The sequence below is a fragment of the Gallus gallus genome, chromosome 5, assembly GCF_016699485.2.
Source record: "Gallus gallus isolate bGalGal1 chromosome 5, bGalGal1.mat.broiler.GRCg7b, whole genome shotgun sequence".
Taxonomy (NCBI): Eukaryota; Metazoa; Chordata; class Aves; order Galliformes; family Phasianidae; genus Gallus; species Gallus gallus.
The window spans coordinates 11,189,503-11,210,999 of NC_052536.1; the positions used below are offsets into that span (position 1 = coordinate 11,189,503).

General features: G+C 37.0%; 1 protein-coding gene across 16 annotated transcripts in view; it reads right to left on the bottom strand.

The window, feature by feature from the left end:
* Positions 1 to 533: 533 nt before the first annotated feature.
* Positions 534 to 21,497, bottom strand: part of PLEKHA7 (pleckstrin homology domain containing A7) — a 140,592-nt gene continuing 119,628 nt past the window's right edge. For 15 of the 16 annotated variants that reach the window (XM_046942008.1, XM_015286637.4, XM_040701358.2 and 12 more), the window contains 11 exons: positions 20,624 to 20,725; positions 16,934 to 17,042; positions 15,634 to 15,872; positions 14,777 to 14,965; positions 14,414 to 14,531; positions 13,489 to 13,568; positions 12,888 to 13,088; positions 9,620 to 9,778; positions 7,582 to 7,715; positions 6,799 to 6,941; positions 3,626 to 3,733 (listed from right to left, as the gene is read on the bottom strand). In XM_046942008.1, the coding sequence (XP_046797964.1) occupies positions 3,636 to 3,733; positions 6,799 to 6,941; positions 7,582 to 7,715; positions 9,620 to 9,778; positions 12,888 to 13,088; positions 13,489 to 13,568; positions 14,414 to 14,531; positions 14,777 to 14,965; positions 15,634 to 15,872; positions 16,934 to 17,042; positions 20,624 to 20,725 (1,572 nt within the window). In that variant the 3' untranslated portion in view covers positions 3,626 to 3,635. Of the gene's footprint in view, positions 2,066 to 3,625; positions 3,734 to 6,798; positions 6,942 to 7,581; positions 7,716 to 9,619; positions 9,779 to 12,887; positions 13,089 to 13,488; positions 13,569 to 14,413; positions 14,532 to 14,776; positions 14,966 to 15,633; positions 15,873 to 16,933; positions 17,043 to 20,623; positions 20,726 to 21,497 lie in introns of those variants that run through there. The other variant, XM_040701359.2, reaches the window with a different exon arrangement.

The window sequence follows — 21,497 nt, forward strand, 5'->3', positions numbered from 1 at the left end:
TGTTCTACGTATCAAGTTCCAGAAGCATTAAACACTTCCACTGGTCTGCCTCAAACTCGCATCCACTGAGGGAACTGAGAGCACAGACTGCTGAAGGTCAGCAGCTCCAGCACTCTGTGGGGTCAGCTGTACCCCCGCACCCCATCAAGGAGTGCCAGTGAGGGGAGGGAGCCACTGTTTAGATGGAGTTACTTCGGGTACCTCAATCACCAGGGACTCAAAGACTGAGAATGTGTCAGACAAACACATACCTATGAGATAGAAAGGACAGTGTTGCAGTAGTCGTATTTAGGACAGCACCCTGAATAACCATTCTGTTCAACAATAAAAGAGATCTAACCAAATGGTAAGAAACTTTTCTAGAAATTATGAAGCTTTGGTGTAGGGGGAACTTGATTCAAATTCCAACGAAGAAAGTGCAAAATTCAGGAGTTTCAATGGGATTTACTCTTGGACATGGTAACAGCACAAACAACGCTGAATGTCAAACTGTATGGATGCTGATAAGAGCAGGCAAGACAGAGGCAAGAGGAGGCAGTTATGTTAATATTTTAATCTGTACATATACCATTTTCCAAACTGTTACATTTAAATTAATTTTTTCTTGCAAAATATTCATTTATGCTCTCAAAACTTTTTATAAAGGCAAAAATAAATCATTATTTTGGCAAAAAGGTTTTGAAGTTGATACTGGCAGTATTGAGGTAAAATAGATTACATTAGCTAAATATATATTTTAAAGAATATTTCTGACTACAGTGTTAAGATAATATGATTTGACTCAAAGTCTGAAACTTGAAGTTCAATCAGTTTCCAGGGCTTTGTATCTATTACTTGAATACAGCATATAAACAAGTTAGTAGTATCACAAAATACTGCAAAGTATTTCTTAGCCATTTTTTTTATCTAGAGCTGAACTCAACTACCTAATATTGGGCAATTTCTGCATATCTTGCACCCAGTATTTTTTTTTTCTCTCCAGGTAAAGCACTTGTAGCCATTCATTAAATATTATTTTCTCCTTTCATAACCACCTCACCCTTCGCCATGTAGGTAAAACGCTGAATTTCAAAGTTTGGCAAAGTTGAGCATGAGGTGAACTTACTTGTAAAATTAGTAGGCGCCACATTACATCAGTTTTACTGTTTGCAGCATAAATACTAATCAATATACCATATTGTACTCCTTACTGAAAAGATATTCTGAAGAAAAATATATATATTTACTAGCAATATGACACATCCTATTTTTCTTATTGCTTACGTGACATATTTTAAAAGTTTCCTTCTTCCACATCTCAACTTTCAAGAAATACGTACTTTGTTAGCTGGTTGTTACTACTGTCAAGAGCAACCTAACACGGTGTGCATCAATACCAGCAAGCTAATCATACGCAATCAAAAAAGGAAACAGGAGTTAAAACTGGTTTTCATTATGGCTTTCATGGAAAAATTTCAGCTATAGAGTGGTTACTGAGGTTTAGGAAATCAAACTAAAAGTTCCTTGCAATGTATTATTTCATGGGCAAAACGGTGGGTGATTAACTCTACTAAGATACTCAGCCCAAAATACCCCTGCAGTAAACCTCTCACTGGAGCTATCTCTACTCATACCCTACAAACGTGCTTCTAGGATTGTTCAATTTGCATTTATTTCCATAAAACTTTACATTGTGCTTCTGAGCCTGAGGGGGAAGTAACAGCGTCTCATAACAACTATGCAAGCAGTTCCTCTTCAAATGAATTCAGCCCTTGATTTAAACAAATTCCAAAATACATTCTGTTCTAAAAATACATTGTCAGTATTTTACAGAGTTTATTAAAAGTGCCATTCATTCATATAAAAAGTCTGAACTAAACTGAAGTCAAAATAAGATGTCATGAAATTCTCTCCATTTTCATAGGAAATCCCCCATCATTCTCTGAACACATTTGCAAAAGAACCTGTGATCAGCCAGTGAATGCCTTCACAGAGCGCTTGCAATCAATCTCCTCTTTCTTCTACACGGCGCCACTGGGTGGGATTTGCTTCGGGTCTTAACATCAGTGCTCACTTACTGCTTTGGCTGGTGTGAAGTAAAATAAAACATGGTTAAATATGAAAGCGAGGGCACTAATGCCAAGCAGCAAGCACTTTCAGGAAATGTATGGTTGCATTAAAGCCTCCTGAAGATAGACAGAAAGAAGAAAATTAGTACTGACGCATTAAGCAGTAACAATTGTCACGTGACGTCACTGAGCTCACGCTCAAAATGTTGGGTCCCCTGCATATTGCTGGCTATTGCAGTTATTTTCTTGGTCATTTTTCAGACACACACACACACACGTAGGCATGTATATTTATATAAACATATGATAAATGTGAAGTCTGCCTGGAATCACAGAATGGTTGAGATTGAAAGGGACCTCTGGTTGGAAGCTCACCCGGTCCAACCCGTGCTCAAGCCTAGCAATGTCCTAGCAGGGTCAACTGTTACTCAGCCATAGCAAAGACAGCTAGAATCTGGTTCTCAGAAAGATTAACAGAACCAGAAAGACAAATAGTTATTTCCACCAAGTTCTGTAGACCTGCTCTGAATGTCTCTGCACGTTCTCTCTCGCTCTACTTCTATCCTTTACCACAGGCCTTTCTGAAGACAGGTCAGTGCCTCATTGGGCCTTTCTGGAACATGCTCACTTTTATTTAATTTGCTTTTGTTGCAGAGGAATTTGATTCAGATTAGTTAAACTGAAAAAAAAGTATCTAAGGATTAACACTATTTAAGGCATTCGTTCAATCCACCTGCTTTACTGCTTCATCTCTGTTTTGAGTTCTTGTCCAGAATTAGTCCAAAGGAAATCAGGAAGATGAAAACACTTCTGAAGGAAACTAGAGACACACGAGTGCTGTAACTACAGCACATGTAGCAGTTAGCTATCATTATATTGACAGGTTCTTCTATTTCAAATAGAAAAATCATTGCAAATACTACTGGGAAGAGATGATACGTATTTCTTTATATGAACAATGAAATTGTATTCATACTTGAAATGTCAAAATAACCACCTAGTCAGAGACAAAAATTAAACAAACAAACAAAAAAACCCACAAAGGCACAAAACAGTCACAGTATTTCAGAATTAGTTATATGGGACCAAATTTTCAGCTCACTTCAAACAAGACTCAAATTTTAGCCCATGTACTTTTAGACATCAGCCCATAAACTACCCCCCTGCTTACACAACTTTGGCTGCACTTTCAATTCTCCCGTGCAGCAAATGTACAGGCCACATGCAGGCAAAACGGCCTTCAGAGCCCAGCTGCAGGCACAGCTGTATGCAACGCTGGCCACAGGAGTACAGATTGTGGCTGAAAATCTGGCCCCATGCTACCAAGAGTATAGATGCCTCTTTCCTTCACCACAGTAAGGGTATGGAAGTTCCTCATCCGGAAAGCTACAGCAGTTATTTGAAGACTATTAGCTGCGTTAGCTCATTAGAAGCAGAAGAACAAAAGGTTTCTGAAAAAATGGATGCATGCATTCATTTGGATCTGATTTAGGTTTAGTGAAACGTGTTAAAATTCAGCAAGCCACAGCAAAGATACAGTGGTAAATCAGACATGTCAAGAGCAGTTAGTTCTTACTTTTAAGGTGTTTAAACAAATGTGTAGTGAAATCCATTGCTTAGGGGAGAGTGAGGTGGCTGTGGTACAGAAGGTGAGGGTGCTTTGGGTGGGTAGGTCAACTGCTGAGCTAGAAGGGATCACATACAGGAATTAGGCTGCACAATCAAACATTCACATTAAAACAGAGCCACCTCATTTTTCTAACACATGAATAAGAAACCTGATTAGTAATGCAGTGAGGTGTTACACTATTGTGGTTATATGGAACACAAACAACATTTCTAATTGCTGCTTTTTTTCTATTAGTCGCATTAAATTACACAAATAAACATTCTTCTGATGAGAATTTGGACAATTATCTTATGACTGGAACATACTAAGGCACACACAGCACTCATGCACCCTCATCAAAGTCTGCTTTTAAAATCAGTTCTGGAATGGCACTGATGTTTACTAATTTGGTTCCCAGATTTCTCTGATGTTGTAGAGGTTCTCAGCCTTTCATTGGTTACAGACAAAAAGCAGAAATTAAGATGCCACTTAGAAAATAACGAACAAAAATATTTTACAGATACATGTAACATTTTATGTAATGCAGTGCATGATGCATCAATTCTCAGATCTCAGCTTGAAACTTCAGGATAAAAAATAGAATAAAAATATTCTTGTTTATAAAGCAGAGTGATTAAAGACAATAATTCTAAAATTATAGAGACAAACTCAGTCTTAAATTCTACTTTTTCATTTTAGGAGGCTAAAGGTTTCAAAAAAAAAAAAAAGACAATTCAGGAACGAAATTCATGAAAACTGCATATTTTATTTTAATCTTTCAGATTCTTGGCAGCATTTCTATTTAGAAGGTGGATTTCCTACCAGCTCAGAGGAACTCTACAACGCTACATTACAGGCGTTAGACAAATACACAATCTGTATTGAAAGCGATGTGCTTAATCACAGCATCCTAGCATTAGCTACCTGCTTCACAGAAGAAAAAATGTAAGAAGTTAAGCCTGAGTCTCTTTCAAAGCAAATCTTGATGCCAAATCTGGACACGTAGGTTTGGATTTCCAGCTACGGTTTGCTTCATCAGCAAAGAGCAAGTTTGAAAAATATATATATTTTAAATTCAAACTACAAAAATGAAAATGTGAAGGAATATGTGAAATTGGGATAAATTAGAACGTGCAATCAGCTGTGCAAAGCATCGCGTTATTTTCTTTTTAAATCACTTTAGATTAACATAGAATGCCCCATAATCCAAAATCCTACACTCTTTTTATGTATTTCACACCGTCAGTCAAAATTAAACTATTCTGGCTGCTTTATTGTTATTTTATTTTGAAGAATTTCCAAAACTTGGTGTTTTTAAAGTTATTTTTAAAGAAGGAATAGTAGCTGAAACCAAAGCAAGAGTTGTTCTAAGAAACAAGTCTCTGAAATACAATTGTGGCAAGGGAAAGTGGGCACAGATAAGCATATGGGCTTCCTTAACAACCAAGTCCTTTTTATTATCTATGATTTTTTGTGGTTTTTTTTTGTGAAGGAAAAATGCTCTTTTACTTCACAAATGAAGCTAACATTAAAACTCATCTCACAACTGACTGCAAACGTAGCACTTAAACATTTCAGGGAAGACACGTTCTAATTCCTTCTTTGGAAAGAATGGTTAAAAAAAACTAAACTATAAAATTAACAGCTGTTACCAGCTACTGTACATCTACCATGTTAGCTACAAAACACGGACAGAGGAAACATTCCTGTGCTGTGCACACTTGCACACACCAAGAAGTACAACAGTGACCACATGAGGACTGCTTATATGGCAGGCATTCTGCTCCTGTTGTACTGATCTACAGGAATAATTTCAAGAGTGTTAGCTTTTCCCAGAAGCAGCTGGAACTCATATGGCAAAATGCTGTGTTGGTTCATACCTTCTGAGACCCCAAGTTTCACTCTATAACCAAAGCATGCGAGTCAGTGTTACAGTACCAAGGACCTGCTTATTAGAACTGGGACCAGAATGTCTGCAGAGAAGACTGAGGGTCTGAAAAGCTATTCCTGAAATGCTCCCAGGACCTACAATTCTGTTTATGTTGTCTGCCCTCCTCGGCGAACCAGTTTTATCCCTTCATGTCTGTTAAATCACCCACTGAAACCCTCCAAAGTCTCAAGATTCGTAACTTGAAAATGTATCCCTTCCCCTGAAAATTGCATTCCCCTTAGGTTTAGTTGCTACTGAATCTGTGAGTGTACAGCCATATCCAATCCACAGTCTGTTATTACAGATGCATGTTATGTATCTGGATATCAGAATAATCTGTCTTTACTGGGAAGATCTTGAGGGCTTTTGTGGCAAGCACCATACATTTAAACTGACATCTTCAGATGATACATGTGCACACTTTTCTCCATCACAGTTAAGATTCCATTATTTCTGTTCTCCATCGGAACAGTGAGCAGTGCCAGTTATAAATGGCTGCCCAGGTACTGGCTAGAATAGCTGCTGCATCCATTACAGCGCCATACAAATCTGTTGACACTTTTGACTTATTTCAACTATAAAGCAATCGAGAGTGAAATTATCATCTTTAGTAACATATCGCAAAGGGTCTAGTAATCTCCAGACATCAAGCAGAATCCGTGCATGCTTGTCTTGCTCTAATCCCTAATCTTGATCGCCAAACAGAAATATACCAATACCAAATTTAAGACTTCTAAATCTCAAGTTGCAAGTGATTCTACTACACTTTCAATCAAAGAAATTAGCAAATCTCTTAAAAAAAAAAATATATATATATATATATAAACCCTTCTTAAGATATATATAAAAATCCATTAAAAAAAAAAGGGGGGACCAATTTACTTTTTAAAAATGAATACAGAAATAGTTCATTTCACGTAATTATAGGGAATTCATTGAAACTATTCCATTTTTAGTGCTACTAGTAGAGTGAGTTTTCAAGTTCCAAGCTTTCTGATCATAGTATATTCTCCCATTGAATGTTAAATGCTCAGCATAAACCTTAATTTCTCTGCATGTTATCTATAGACACCACACTGCTATTCTGAATATAAATATTTTGAACATGAATTGCTAAAAACTTCTCTTAGTCCAGGAGTTCAGCAACAACCACACATAACTTTAGAAGCGGATAGGAAATAGCTGTTAGTTTGTAAATAACTAAGTATTACCTGCTACCTCCTTGCTCCTCTGAGAGGCTTCAGAAGCCAAAGCGTATGATATGGTAATGATGCGTTCCTGCTCTTGGAGCTGTGAATCTAAATCAACTGAGTTGTGCTTGTCCTGGGCAATAGTAGGCTGTAGATTGTGCATACTAGCAGGAAAGTGCAAAACAACATTAACATTTACAAACATAAAGAAGAGCCCACCGTGCAGAAAAGAAAAAGCTTCAATTCACACAGTAGTTTTTGGATCTCATATGTCAAGCTCCGTATTTCACTGAAGTTGTTTGAAGTAGTGTTAGATATTGTATGTATCTGACTATGGCAAACAAAGACAAGTAATGCAGCCATTAACACATTCAGTCACAATTTCTGCTTAGCCTTAAGTACACCTGAAAGTCCTTTTAGTAAACAGGTTATTAACAAGAAAGCACTATAAAAACGTTATTTCTTTGAACCTGTTAATAACGTTTCCTGTTACTGCTCAGAGGAAGCGGTGGTCCTCACGTTCAGACTCATTTGCATACTTTCTAGGACACTACAGGTGCTTGAGGTAACCACATTCATGAAAATGCATGTTTCAGCTGCCCTCACATTAGTCTTAAGTAGCCAAATTCTATCCTTCTATTGGCTTTAAAAAGGAGCTTTAAGTAAGCTAAGTACAATACATACATCCTGTGTGCGTTTTCTAAAAGTCTCACATAATTAAATTGTACAGGAACGAGACTGTTGTATGAAGTTAGATTCCAGTGTTTAACACCAACCTCTGCGTAAGATCAAAAAATAACCGACCTTGATTTAGTGAGAATGTTCTTTATCTTCTCTGCCTTACGCTGCCTTGCTGCCAGTTCTTCTGTAGAAAGAGGTTCTTCTGGCTCCAATTCAACGTAACGTTCCGGAATCGCAACCTTCTCAGGTTTTGACAACTGTGGAAGAAAAACAAGCATCAAGTTTTATCAATACAGACCTAGGCACTTTGAGATTTATTCTCCTTAATGCAAGAACACAGTAAAAACAATAAAGCACAGGTTTGCACTGTCAATACATGTGCCTGATTCTAAACATTCCCTCTGGATATGAGCTGATGCCCTTTTAACAGTGTCGTCTTCCCTTCCTTTAGAAGATAGATCAAACAAATATTAAAGAGGATTATAGAAGAAATTAGAATCAAGAGGGAGACTTTCTTTGGCTCAGCTTCAGAGCCCAAAGTCGGACACTGTTTGCAGCTGTTGCGGTAGGAAGAAGAAACCATATACAAGAGCAATAAGGCAACCAGAGATTTTAAAGGAACATTGGAAGGTATTTATGTCACTCCAGGATTTCCTGTAAGGGAGAGGAGGTATTGCCTACAGTTTTAATTTAGGTACCACTCTTTAGAGACGTAATCTTCCTCTGTGAGCAGCAGAAAAAGAGAAAACACCACCACTTTATAAACACCTCTGGAAACTCCTGGACTGCAGAATCTGAAACCTTACCTAGGGAACTGACCCATGAATACACTAACATGGTGCAATTAACAACACACTGAATACACAGTTATGTAGGCTGAAAATTTTGACTATTAAAATTGATTGCACAAAAGCTAGCAATGATTTTTGTGTTAGGATCAGTTTCCTTGCAGAAAGATTGTGCTTCACAGAAGATATCGAAACCACCTAACGAACGTACAGTTTACAAACGGACACTGAAAGCCAAAGCACAGACTGCTTTTGAAAAGCATAAATAGCAAACATGAATAAACAGACGTGAGAAAAAGGGAACTTTTCTCCCACAGCTGGTCCCTTCCAAAAAACCCTAGGTCAATGCTTTCTGAAAAATAAGGATTTTTTTGTTACGTTTCCTTAGTTTCAAATCCAGCTCCCCCACGGAGCAATGTGTATATTTATAGTACAGCTAACTGAGAACAGCTCATCCTGCCACCTCCAAAACAACAGTTATCATGCAAACAGGATTTATCGGCCATAAAAAGTATAGCCTTATGAGGTACAGAACTGGCCAGGTGAAGAGGATGGATAAATCAAAAGGAAAAAGACAACCTGAATAACTGGAGAAAGAAGCTTTAAGCCCAGACCATCAGACCTGCTTCAGTCACTCTGAGATATGACAGAGACGTCTGTATGCACAAATGTTTCTTGCCCCAGGCTGAAGGTGCTAGTTTGGATATAGCAAGTGACTCAAGAAGCCCAGGAGGTCTCAAGGGTCTCATCTGCTGGCTCATGTTCAGCCAACTGCCATCTAACACACCCAGATTCTTCTCCTCCGTACAGCTTTCCAGCCACTCTGCCCCAAGCCTGTAGTGATGCATGGGGTTGTTGTAACCAAAGGGCAGGACCTGGCAGTGGGTCCTGTCGAAGCTCATACAATTGTCCTCAGCCATGAGATCAGTCTGTCCAGATCGCTCCGCAGGGCCTTCCTACCCTAAGGTAGATCAAAGCACTTCCCCCCACTTTGGTGTTGTCTGCAAACTTCCCAAGGGTGCACACCATCCCCTCACCCCGATTATCAATAAAGATATTAAACAGGGATGGCCCGTTTAGTCAAAGTGCTTCCTATTCTAAAAGTCTTCCTACTGTTAACAATTTCATTGACTTTCCCTCCACCGCGGCGTTTTACCCAGCACGTCTCCCTGCCCTCCACTTGCTATACCATTCCCTTTCCACTAGATGGCTCAATCGCATTTCAAACAAATACTGCACTCGGGTACCAGAGCTGGAAACGAATCAGTTTGAACTTCCAGCTCGCTTTTGAAATAAAAGGTGAAAATTAACTACATAAAACTTAAGGTTAACATCCGGGGGAATGCAATAGGAAGCAAAACTATGAGTGTTACCTCTCTGCTGATGTCTAAATCGTAGTCTTGAGGCTCCAGGTCTGTCTCTGTCACCGCCACTGCTACGGGCTGAACTTTTAGCCATTCATTTTCATCCTTTTCTTCTCCACGAATCGCCCTCTCAAGTAGCTGCAAATCAAATTCTTGCTCTCGTTTCCACTGGTAATAGATACAAAACAATTAATAGCATTCAACCATACTGACAAATTCAACATTCAGCAATGTACATAACTGCGTCTGCAAAGGCTATTTTGCTGAGAGAATCCACAGAGCAAACTCTTTAACTGACAGAAAAGAAAGAAAATGCTGCTGTATTTCTTGCAACTGTTGGCTGGAAGATTTTATTTCTAGCTACACTGCATGGATTTCAGAGTAATGTAGTTTTATACAGAGTGTGCAGCTGTATTAAATTCTATCACATATATTAATCACAATTTCACATATGCTGATGAACGTGGCACCAGCACAAACATCCACAGAAGCACAGATGTCAGTACAAGCAAGCCTGCAGAGTGCTAGCCTTGCCCATCCCAGGCACTCTGACCAGGCAGTGCTGTGCCACTGCAAATCACTACACAGAAAGGACATTAACGCTGCAGGCTGAGAATCACAGCTTGTTAATTCTACATGTCTTCCTAGAAAAAGACTTAGTGATTAAAATTGGTACTTTTAGTACTTGCATTACCTTGTCTCAAATTCAAACAGGGTAATTTTAATAACTTCTAAGCTACTTCACACTCTATTAACCTAGCTACCTGCAAAAATTAAAGATCTTACACATTCTCCTTACAAGATAAATATTTAGCAGTAATACAATCGAGCATAGTTAAATTAAACCATATAATTCTAAGAGTTCCCAGATTATTACTTAGCAGCTCCTTCACAGCTACGCGCAGTACAGCTCCATATGTATGAGCTTAACTCAAGCTTAAGAACCCTAACAAAGCATTTGTTCATAAGTGTCAAAAAATTAAGCTCTGTTGCAGCATCATTCCATCCAGCAGATCTCAGCGGCTTTACCATACAGACTTGGAACGTATTAAAAGCAGTGGGGAAGAAAAGGGACAAAACAAACAATAAAATGATCTCCTAAAGTATTTAAGGCTATCAGTAGGAGAACATGCCATTATGTTTAATAAAAATGCCTAATATTTTTATTACATATCTCTGGCTTGTTTTGGTTGAAGTTTGAACTCTATATGAAGCCCTTAGCCTCCATGATGCTACTTGCATTATTAAATCTACTTGAAACCTATTCATGCACAAGCTCTCGATATTCACTCAAAAGATCCATGTCCTCCATGTATATTTAGAAAGTTAACATACCTAAAAGGTCAATTTCATCTCAAAAATTAAGATTTTTTTCAGAATTCAAAAGGAGAAGAAAACGTTTTTATCATTCTCACACTCCAAACTTCTTATTCTACTCATATTCGAACCAGGCCTGATTGACATAGTATATTTCAAATACACAGTATCACTTTCAAATTGTGTTCTGTAGGTAAGAAAAACATCAAACCATTATTACAAAGCAGAATTTTTATTGGCTTTGATGTTGCAACTTTTACATTAAAAAGGCATTTTATATAACAAATGAGCTCACGTACTGTGATCCATACTTCAAATGCCATTCTACACTTGCGAGCTGATTAAAAATCCGAGTTACACATACAATGCATGTTTTAAGCAAATGTTACATACTGAGCAGCATTTCAATTATACATTTAACTGTTTGCCATTTTGGCTGCTAAATAATTGCAATGCTGTAAGTAATTGTGCTATTGAACATGCTTTTTGCGTTTTGAAGCCCTGTAGGTACAAGAGATGGTCTCTGTGGAACATTGCTAGGGCTGAAGGACTCAATTTTAATTCTTTACAGCAAGAAAAAGACCAAGATGGCACCCAATTTATAGATAATAAAGTACTTGTCACAAAGGTTAATAAGGAGAGTCACAAAAAGGTTTAATTTCAACTCGTGTGTGTTACGTTAGACTTAGGAAACATTAGAAGCTCAGATTCAGTTCTTCTAATTAAAATATGAAAACAACGGTTCCACTGTAGTTCCATATTTCCCAAGTATTACGTACTACCTTTACTTAATTTGTGACTGCAAAACAGAAGACAAAATAGATGGATGTCTCCGAGTTGTGCACTCATATTTACTGGGAAAGTAAATATAAAGAACTGGCTGTAAAACAGTGTTACTGAGCGGTGGGAATGAAAGGCTGAATATTGTAAGGGGTGGTTTAAATGCCAGCAATTGACACACGTACTAAATGCAATTAAGCCTGGTAAAAATTGAGTAGTCCAGTTAGAAATTTTAAAAGAACTACAAAATTCTGCAAATTAAAAACAAAACAAACAAAGGAACAAAAAGAGGCATTAGGTATGATGAGTGACAAATCTAAAAGCAAGAGATCTTGTGCAATGAATTAGGTAAAACAGGGTGATCATTCTAAAGCTCTAGTGGGCCAAATGGAAAATAAATTAAAAGGCTACAGCGTAAGTGCAATTACAGTACAATCTTGGTTTAGCACCAAGTGAGCAACTGGGTAGCTTCACCAATTAGAATTGCTTTGGTTAGTATCCAAAACGTATCATTACAAACTTAGATTCTGTACAGCATTTAATCTCAGAACACAACAAAAATTCTTTTCTTCAGCAGCTTAAATTTGAGCCTTATTAGAATATTCTACATGTTGAGCTTTAAAGGAGGACTTGCTGCAACTGAAACCAATTTGATCTTAAATTTCTAGTAAGTGTGATTAGGTTTCAAAACTTATTATCCATTTCTCCTTAAAAACAAAAAAGAAAAACCAACCACACAACCTGCTTGGCCTGATATTATCACAACTATCTTGCAGCCTAATTTGTGAATTTAAATGAAAAATAACCACGGTGAGTAAGAACATTCTAAAAGGCCCATTCCATTATGAAGCAGTTTGAAAACCCTAGAAATTTCTTACACTTTCTAAATACAGTTCTAATAAAAACCAATCACATCTCTGAATTCACTCTAACCGAGTCTCACCTCCACTCAGCACACAGACCTCTGACCAACTTACCTGCCGAATCTGCTACATATACTGTAACAACTAGTAAAAAATGACCACCTGTTACTTGCACTCTCTGAACTCGTTTTATACTGTATAACACTAATTTAATTATGCTAGAAGCATCATACACGCTCAAGTGAAAGTGCTTGCTAGGAAAAAAAATAATCCAAAGGTATTTCTAGTTTAGTCCCTTTAAGGCATATCTAACATACTGAGCCTATGTCTGCAGAAATGGGCCTGATGAAAGACCGAGATGAAACAGACTGCCTTTCTCCTTGGCTAAGGGTTCTCTTGCGTTCACGAACTAATGCCTTCTGATGTCGTTTCATTCTTTCTAGTTGTTCCTCTGCACTCATCTTGCCTCTTTGGTGGTCTCCAGAGTATAAACGTTCCAAGGCACTCTTTGGTCTCTCCTGAAGAAGTTACAAGGCACACAAAAAATGTGTTAGAATTAATAGTTTATAAGGAGCACACAAATAAACAGCACCTTTCTCCCACCTTATTTCTAAATTAAGATGATTTTGCTCTATTGCTTTGTATCAATTTGAATATTTCAACATTATAATATCTATCAGTACAGGTGATTTTGATTCCAAACTTTGTTTTTATAAATCTATTAGAAATGTAGTAAGTTGTCTTCCTACTTGCTGATTCATTTAAGAGAATTAGAAAATAAATAGTATTAGATCACTGGAGATGGGTCCTCTCCCATGGTATTAAAATCCCATCTACTGCTACGCAACATATACTCTGGATTTCAGAAAAATTTGGAAGATCAAGACAGTAGCCTTCAGATGTTCTTTTAAAACTTACCTTGGACCTATCCCTTCGAAGAGTTGCATATGATGAAATGGTAGATGACTGGTGCAATCTGGAAGTTGATCCAGATAAGCCTTTATAAAGGAAAAGAAAATGCTTTAAAACCAAAGGACAGATAAAAGGAAGATGTGTCAGATACTTCCTTTTTCTTATGATCTTCTCATTATTTTGGTTCACATTTCAATTTTTTTTTCAGCTCAGAAGGCCATGAGAGGCAGGAAATTTCATTTCAGCCACAACTTATACGTTTCAGGTCACTACTGATCAAAACACAGAAACATCTACGGTATTTTAAACATACATTAAATGAAGTATGGGGTGGACTCAGCTGTACAACAACAGATATGCCTTACGAATAATCACATCTATGAAGAAAATTAAACCTTAACAGTGTTTAGAGCTATAGGGATAAAAAAACAAACAACTTTTCCCCAAATATCCTCTCTAACCTCATCTGTTAAATGGTGAAAAGACTTTAGCACAGTAAGATCCTAGTGACAAGTCACACGTAATGCCTCCAAAACACTACATTTTTATTCTTTACCACTTCCATTTCATTGACTTCCACAGGCAATACATGTATTAAAAAAAAAAAAATACTCAAGTTTGTAAACACAATACAGAAATAATAAAGAAAAGCAACTCTGAATACAAGAGATATTCTAACAGCTAATTTCATTTTTTTTGCTATGCTTTTTGTTTCTTTGTTTTTAAGAATTACATATGAAGCTCTTTTGCCAAACAGTGGTTATCCATAATCACACCATTAAAATCACAACCTCTGTAGAACTTCACAGCACTGTACAGTTAACCTAAATATAACAACCTAAAGATAAAGATCATCTCCAGAAAATCCTAGGAGAGAAGCTCCAATACAAAAAGTACTGTTAAAAATCAAATGCGTTAATTCCTGGCTTACCACGAGTAGGCAATGTCTGGTATCCACTATCAACTGTTATGAAACCACTGGAAGGTTGGCTGAGGTCACCACCTATCATTGCTAGTTCTGGTTCGCTCACATATGAACGCAGTTCTACCTGTGTGGAAAAACATTGGCTCAAATGACATCATAGACAGCAAGTCTTAAGTCTTAAAACAAATCCCAGCAATTTTGTTTCTGGATTACCGAATCTGTCTCTGCCATTGCTATAATGTACAGATCTCTTTCATTCTCTCTGTCCCCTCTCATTACAAGATTTAGCAGTATACATATTTCACAGACACTATCATCTGTTATTGGCTCACACATTCCTTAAAGTGTAGATGGCCCATGAGTGCTCACCCTATAATCTCCGTTTACATACTGTCCTAGTTCTCTGTCTCTCTTTCTTTCATCTGACTGACGTTTCAGGCCTCGCACTGACGTGTGTCTGATGACAGTGGCTTCTCTTGGGAGTGGTGGAACAGCTGGTGGTTGATCTTCAGGACTGTATAACTGAGGGAGAGGAGGTCTGGGCGGTGCTTCATCTTCCTGGTCAGAAGAAAGCACATGTATGTGGCAAACAGTCTGGTCTGGAATAAACTGTCTGAAAGTTCATAACATTACACAGATTATTTACGACTGCTTTACCACGCTCTTCTCCGCCCACCAGAAGCTTGAGTTCTTGAAAGCAAACAAGATCCAAGAAAGCAAATAACCAATGAACCAAAAAGCAAGGAAGGATCTGCTTTAGCATGTTCTAAAACAGTATATGGCTACTGTGAGTAAGCCTCCAGGTTACAAACATAGGACTAGAGAAAATGGCCTCAAGTTGCACCAGGGGAGATTCAGGCTGGATGTTAGGAAATACTCCTCCAAGAGTGGTCAGGCACTGGAAAAAGATGACCAGGGAGGTGGTGGAGTCACCATTCCTGGAGGTGTTCAAGGAACATATAGATGTTGTACTGAGAGACATGGTTTAGTTGGCAATATTGGTGATAGATGGACAGTTGGACTGGATGATCTTGGAGGTCTTTTGCAACCTTGGTGATTCTATGATTTTTAATACTCTCGTGTCTTTGTTACGACTCATTTGGATAACAACCCTTAAATGTCTCCTTGCTGCGCCTCCACATTACATGCACTTAGCAACCATGAAAGCTTTCTGTCAGAAGCAAATGGAAACAGTGTAGAACAAGGCTCACAATAACAGTACTTACAACCTTTGGCGTTAGCCTAACTGGAGACTGAAGAGGTGGCTCAATTTTTTTCAGCTGTGGTACTTGTTGCTGAGTTCTGGACTGGAAATAAGGCTGTGGATACAGCCTCACCTCTAGGGAAGGTTTGACCAGGCTGGACGGAGGGCTTTGAGGAACTGAAGGTTTGCTCTCCACAGTTGTGAGAGAGGCTGGTAAGGAAGGCACTGTAGACTGAGAAAACGAAGGCACTGTTTTTCTTTCTAGGGGAGAAACATGCACATTTGTTAGATGTTGTGTTTCTTATATCTGTCAACAATGTTCCTACAAATATAATTAATATCACTAAGCTTTAAAAAACAGCCCTAATACTCTGCACATTATTTTCAACACAAATTGTTTGTGGTTTTTTTGATATAAAAATCTATGACTGCTAGATTATGGCAGGGGTGGGAAACACTTAGTTGATGAGGATCAAATAAGCCTTTCAGGCTGAAAATAAAAATATACATTAATATCATTCAAAGAAATCCCTTGGCAAGAGGTGAGAAGGAAAAGTCCACACATCATAAGCATTCATTACAATGGCTGGATATGGCTCCATACCTCAGAATCCTTTGGATGGCTACAGAGCTAGACATGACTAAGCACCAATAGCCATACCTTAAATAAAATATAATCTCACCAAGAATAATTTAATCTCCGTGTGTAAAAAGGTAAGCAAAGATATTCGAAATACAAGATGAATTTACAAGAGGCATTAACAGTCTCTCGCTATTGCAGTGTTCTCCTCTTTCATTCAAAACATAATAAAGGAATTGAAATGCAGACCACACATTCTTTTCCTCCTTCTATTCCATAGCTGATGTTGCTGCTCTGCCCACCAAGCACCTGCCTGAAGAGGGAGGGGGAAGGCAACTAGGGCAAGGGCAGTCGGGCAGCATCCAAGAGGAAAAAAAGAAAAGCAGACGAGTGCAGAGAGGAGCTCCCAGACAACATGCAGAATAGACACTACTTTGGTATGAGTCTGGTGTATGTGTGAAGCTATTTCTGTGACCTGCATAATTTATCCCACTGCTATTGTTCTCTTTTTTATGGCTTGTTACGCTTCAGTATGTCAAACAGAAAAACACACACAATTTTTTGCTGGCTCAACCAAAGAAATGTTGAAATAATGTGCTCAAGCTACAGAGATTTCCAATGCAGACGTTACCAGAATTAGCTGTGTTTTCTGCTCTGGAACATACTTCTAGAGTATTCAGATAGATTCAAAGATTCAACTGCATTTGTATATTGTTTTACATTTTAATTATGTTCTCTTTACCTGGATTCTTGATGGAGTCTACTATGGTTTTGTAATTTGCTTTATTCGCACTCAAGCCAGCCGTAACATCTTCAATTCTCCACAAGTCTTTTTGTATTTGTGTTTTCTCCTGATAGTTTTCAAACAAAAGAAAAACAAATAAATTATATCCCTTTTCAATTTACAATGGATTTATCCTTTTGTTACCAAAACCAAACTAATGTTTCAGAACTTACATGAGAACTTACAGGCACAGAAATAGGTTATACAATTATTTTAAAATTTAAAACAAGCGAAAACCATATTAGCCACAGACCAACATATCTTGCACACAGACCCATAGAATTTAGAGCATTTTCTGAGTCCTGGAAGATTTCCTAGAGAAGACATATGGAATGAGACATCTCTATATTGTTCCCTACAATATTATTCAGGCTACAAAATCCTGGTTCTACATTAAGTGAGCTCACAGAGCCTTTTAAATTGAACTTCTGTCTTAAATCCTTTAGCACACTTTAGGATGCTAAGGTAGCATTACAAAACTTCTCTTCACAGATTTAGAGGAAACATCCAACATTAAAAAGAAAAAATATATGTAGTCTCTGTGAATAATGTTATAAAGTTGCCTAACAGCCTGTAATGAATTAAATATAAAACCAGAACAGAGAAGGGATGACAAATTTAATTTCTTTCTGTACTTGGGTGGCTAGGCCTAGTGGATATGATGTGTTCTTTGGTCTCAACCTGTGTCCTGTTTGTTCTACTAATTCTTCCCAGCAGGCAAGAACGGGAAGCTTTCTTTACTGTCTGGACTCTGCCTTCGTGTATCTTGTGGCTAGAGGCTGTGGCTACTGAAGCCATCACTTCAGACACGTGTTTATTGCAGTCATCATAAACCACAGATGGAAACAGCTATTCAAGGCATGTGTTTTTTTGTTGGGTGGTTTTTTGTTTTCTTTCCCGCCCCCACAGGTTGTAAGTAATCTTGTTAATTTACTGTAATCCATTATTTTTCCTAAGGAATCAGTGCTTAATAACTCTTCCTTCAAAAAAAAAAAAAAAAAAAAGCATTAAGAAAAAAATAAATAATATTGTTTTCCACGTGTTTTTATAAAGACAGAAGGTTGTGCAATACTGTAGTTAGGAATTGCTTACAAACTCCTTAGCAATGCTAGGAATCTATTACTTGCCAGGAGCTGCAAAATAACTGCTAATTAATCCCATAAACCTGAAGAAGAAAAATTTTAGTAAAAGCTCTTACATCTCATAGAACTAGAGAAAGCGTATCAATTGCTTTCTACTTTCTGTCTTAGCTCAGAAAATATGTTCAGTCAAGTTATAGATCAACAAACAGGGTGCCAAGAACACAAACATTTAAATGATGGAGAACGTTATTTGCTTGTAGTAAACTCACTCCATGGATAGGATATCTTGAAAGACTGTCAGGAAACAAACTATAAATTTGCACATTTCATTATGTTTTTCTGAGATTAATCATACTACAAGGAACCAAATGATGGATTTACAGTGATCAAGTCTGAAGACTGGTTAAAAATCCCCACATGTACAAAAAAATCCTGCTTCTGAAATCACTCAGAAAAACTGCACGATCTACGATATACACAGACCACAAGATCTTTTAATATTATTTCTTCCCATTACTTAAATCTCAATGTGAAGAGCATATTTTAAACCAAAAATTGAATAGATCTAAAATATAAAGAGATTAATTTATTTTTGAATTATGAAAGTCAGGATTGCTGTTTACCAAAGGGCATAAAAGTACTTTTCGGGCAAGTGCGAAAAGTTAGTTTGGAGAGCTACATCAGTTTCTCTAAATCTCTTCACACAGAAACATAATTTAGAATGATTTATAAAACTAAAGCAGAAACACTTAATGAGAGGTTATCACTTAAAAAATACTTCTACATTAATTTCAGCATGACTCGATCCCTCCTTGACTCTTAAACAATAGACAATGAAGCTACACTCTAAAAAGTAAGATTTACTTTGATCAAGCTGTTTGAACCATTTAGTTTTTAATCTGTTAATTGGTGCTATACATAAATATTAGTTGTTTTCTATAGCAACATGCACCTGAAACTTTATAGAATTTTTAGTAATATTTAATGAAAAATGTATAGTTTTTTCAGTACAGTGTGTATTTATTTAATGCTATTGCAAAATGCTAGATAAATAATGTTGAGCCTATACAGAGTTTGGTAGTAATCTAAAGACTGTAACGATTATGGGTACTTACAATGGAACTTCTTTGAAGGAATATAATTTTAAGAATATTCCCTACTTCCTGGGAAAATCGGTTCCCCTTAATATCTCCAAAACAGATATTCAGAAACATATAAGTATATGTGTGTGTGTGAGAGTGTGTGCGTATATCAGTATCAGTATGCACACATGAAACACATACTATGTTTAGTATACACAGAGGTATGTTTATGCATACACGTGGTATGAGATGCTAATTAAACTAAATTAACATTTGTTCTGTGTAAACCATCTGCCCATCTATATGTACTGATAAATCACTTGCCACACAGACAGTGTTTTAAGCAAGTTCAATACACAACTGGAAACTGTTTATTAAAGCATTTTGTTCAAATACATTCTGTGTAGACTTGAACATCCCCTTTGTTAATCAAGTGGGTGTCATACAGACCTGATTTTTATTCTAAAATACCCCTGGGATGTTTTGGAGGAATGTATTCTACAGTTGAGCTCAAACAAATGAGATTCTGGCTCCCAAAACTGACTACACACACACACACACACACACACACACCAAAAACAAAGGAAACCACCAGATTTATAAGTGGCTGAAAATGGAATGTGAAGATTGAAACACCTAAAAAGATTTTACACCTCTTGTTTTGATACAGTAAGTTTATGCATTAATAGTTAAAACAAATATACTACATTGCCTCTGATCTGATGGTTGTTTTTTTTTTTTTTTTCAAATATGTAAATTAAAAATGTTGAGTTTTTTTGGTCCAAAATACTTGGAAAAGTATACAAAAGTTTACAAAAGTATACAAGAGCCGTTGTGCTTAGACATGGGGAAAATAACCTGGACTGTATTCCTGGCCCTAAGAATAAAATCATCAATTATAAGCAGGTATGCAGAATTAATCTCATATCCCACATCCAGTTCAGCAAACAGAATAGCTCAGCTTCAAACAAAGCTTCTTTGTAAGATTCAAAACTGAATAATTGATTTAAAACTGAGATGCTGTTACACACTTATTCCACTTCACAAAACAATCTGCAGAAATAAATCTTCCATAAAAAGAACATGACAAAGAGCAAGTAATGACAATAACAAGCCAGCAACTGATGTTCTTAAAAATGGATAAAGAATCCAACAGTGTCAGATCAAATAAATGTATGACTAAGAAGTCCTGCATAGTCTTATAAATTAAATATGTTATCAATGTCAAGATGTCAGCATGTAATAAAAACATAATAAAATAATGACGAATTTGCACAGGAAACTTACGAGAAACTATTAGACATCTGGAAGATAGCTAGTTACTGCACAGCAATGCTGTTAAGGTTTCGGAACTTTGCAAACTAAGATGTGACAGCTGAATACAATGCAAAAAAAATAACAGAGCATCTCTCTTATGAGATGATAGCTTTCAAGTTCAGGGATAATCTTCTCGCAAGTAAACCAGTGTCTGGAAACAGACTCACCTGAGATACCAATGAACTATTCATCTGTTCCTGTAAGGCTTTTTTCAGCTGGCTCACATCGTTTTCTAGTTTCAAATATTCTTTCCAGGCATTTTCCATTTCCTAATAACAAAGATAATAATCTAGCACAATTACTATCAAACAGGATATCAATTCTCTAATCAAGTAATTGAGTGTTGTTAAGATGGATTTTTTCCTTTATAAAAAGAAACAAAAAAGTCTGTTCTATAGCCTGTATTTTATTTATATATATACACACACACACACAGACAAACACACCCCCTAACTTGATGATAAACTTCAAAATGCTTTGTTGCTTGCAAGACTACATCAAGAATCCCTGGTTAAGAAATTCTTGCCAGCTTACAGACACAAAACCATTTCTTCAGCATAAAACTGCTGTTTACAGTTTAGCTGATTCTAGTATGCTATGAAGGAAGCGAGTTCTACTTCCTTTCTACCTTCCTGCTCTACTTAAAGCAAGTTAACAATTAAAATTCAAACAGGTATTTTATTATTATATATCTGATATTATAAGATTATAAGAAATTATATTATAAGACACGAAGTAGGATATTCTTTTAAAGTTCTGCTTACAGTGCTGCAATGTCACTGTAAGCAGATAAACAAGCAGACACTTGGAAAATAAAGCTATCCAATCACTTTAAGTTAATTAGATCATTGCCAGCACCGATGGCACCACAGTATGCTTTCTGACCCAGAACTGTGAAAATTCAAGTCAGTGTAAAGAGTGATGGAGTAGGTTTCTTTTCCTCTGAACTTTGGAAAAGAGATAACCTGGGAGTTGAGCAGAAGAAATACTGGAGGCCTACAAAACCATGAGATGCGCTGACAGATTGGATAGTGACTGGTA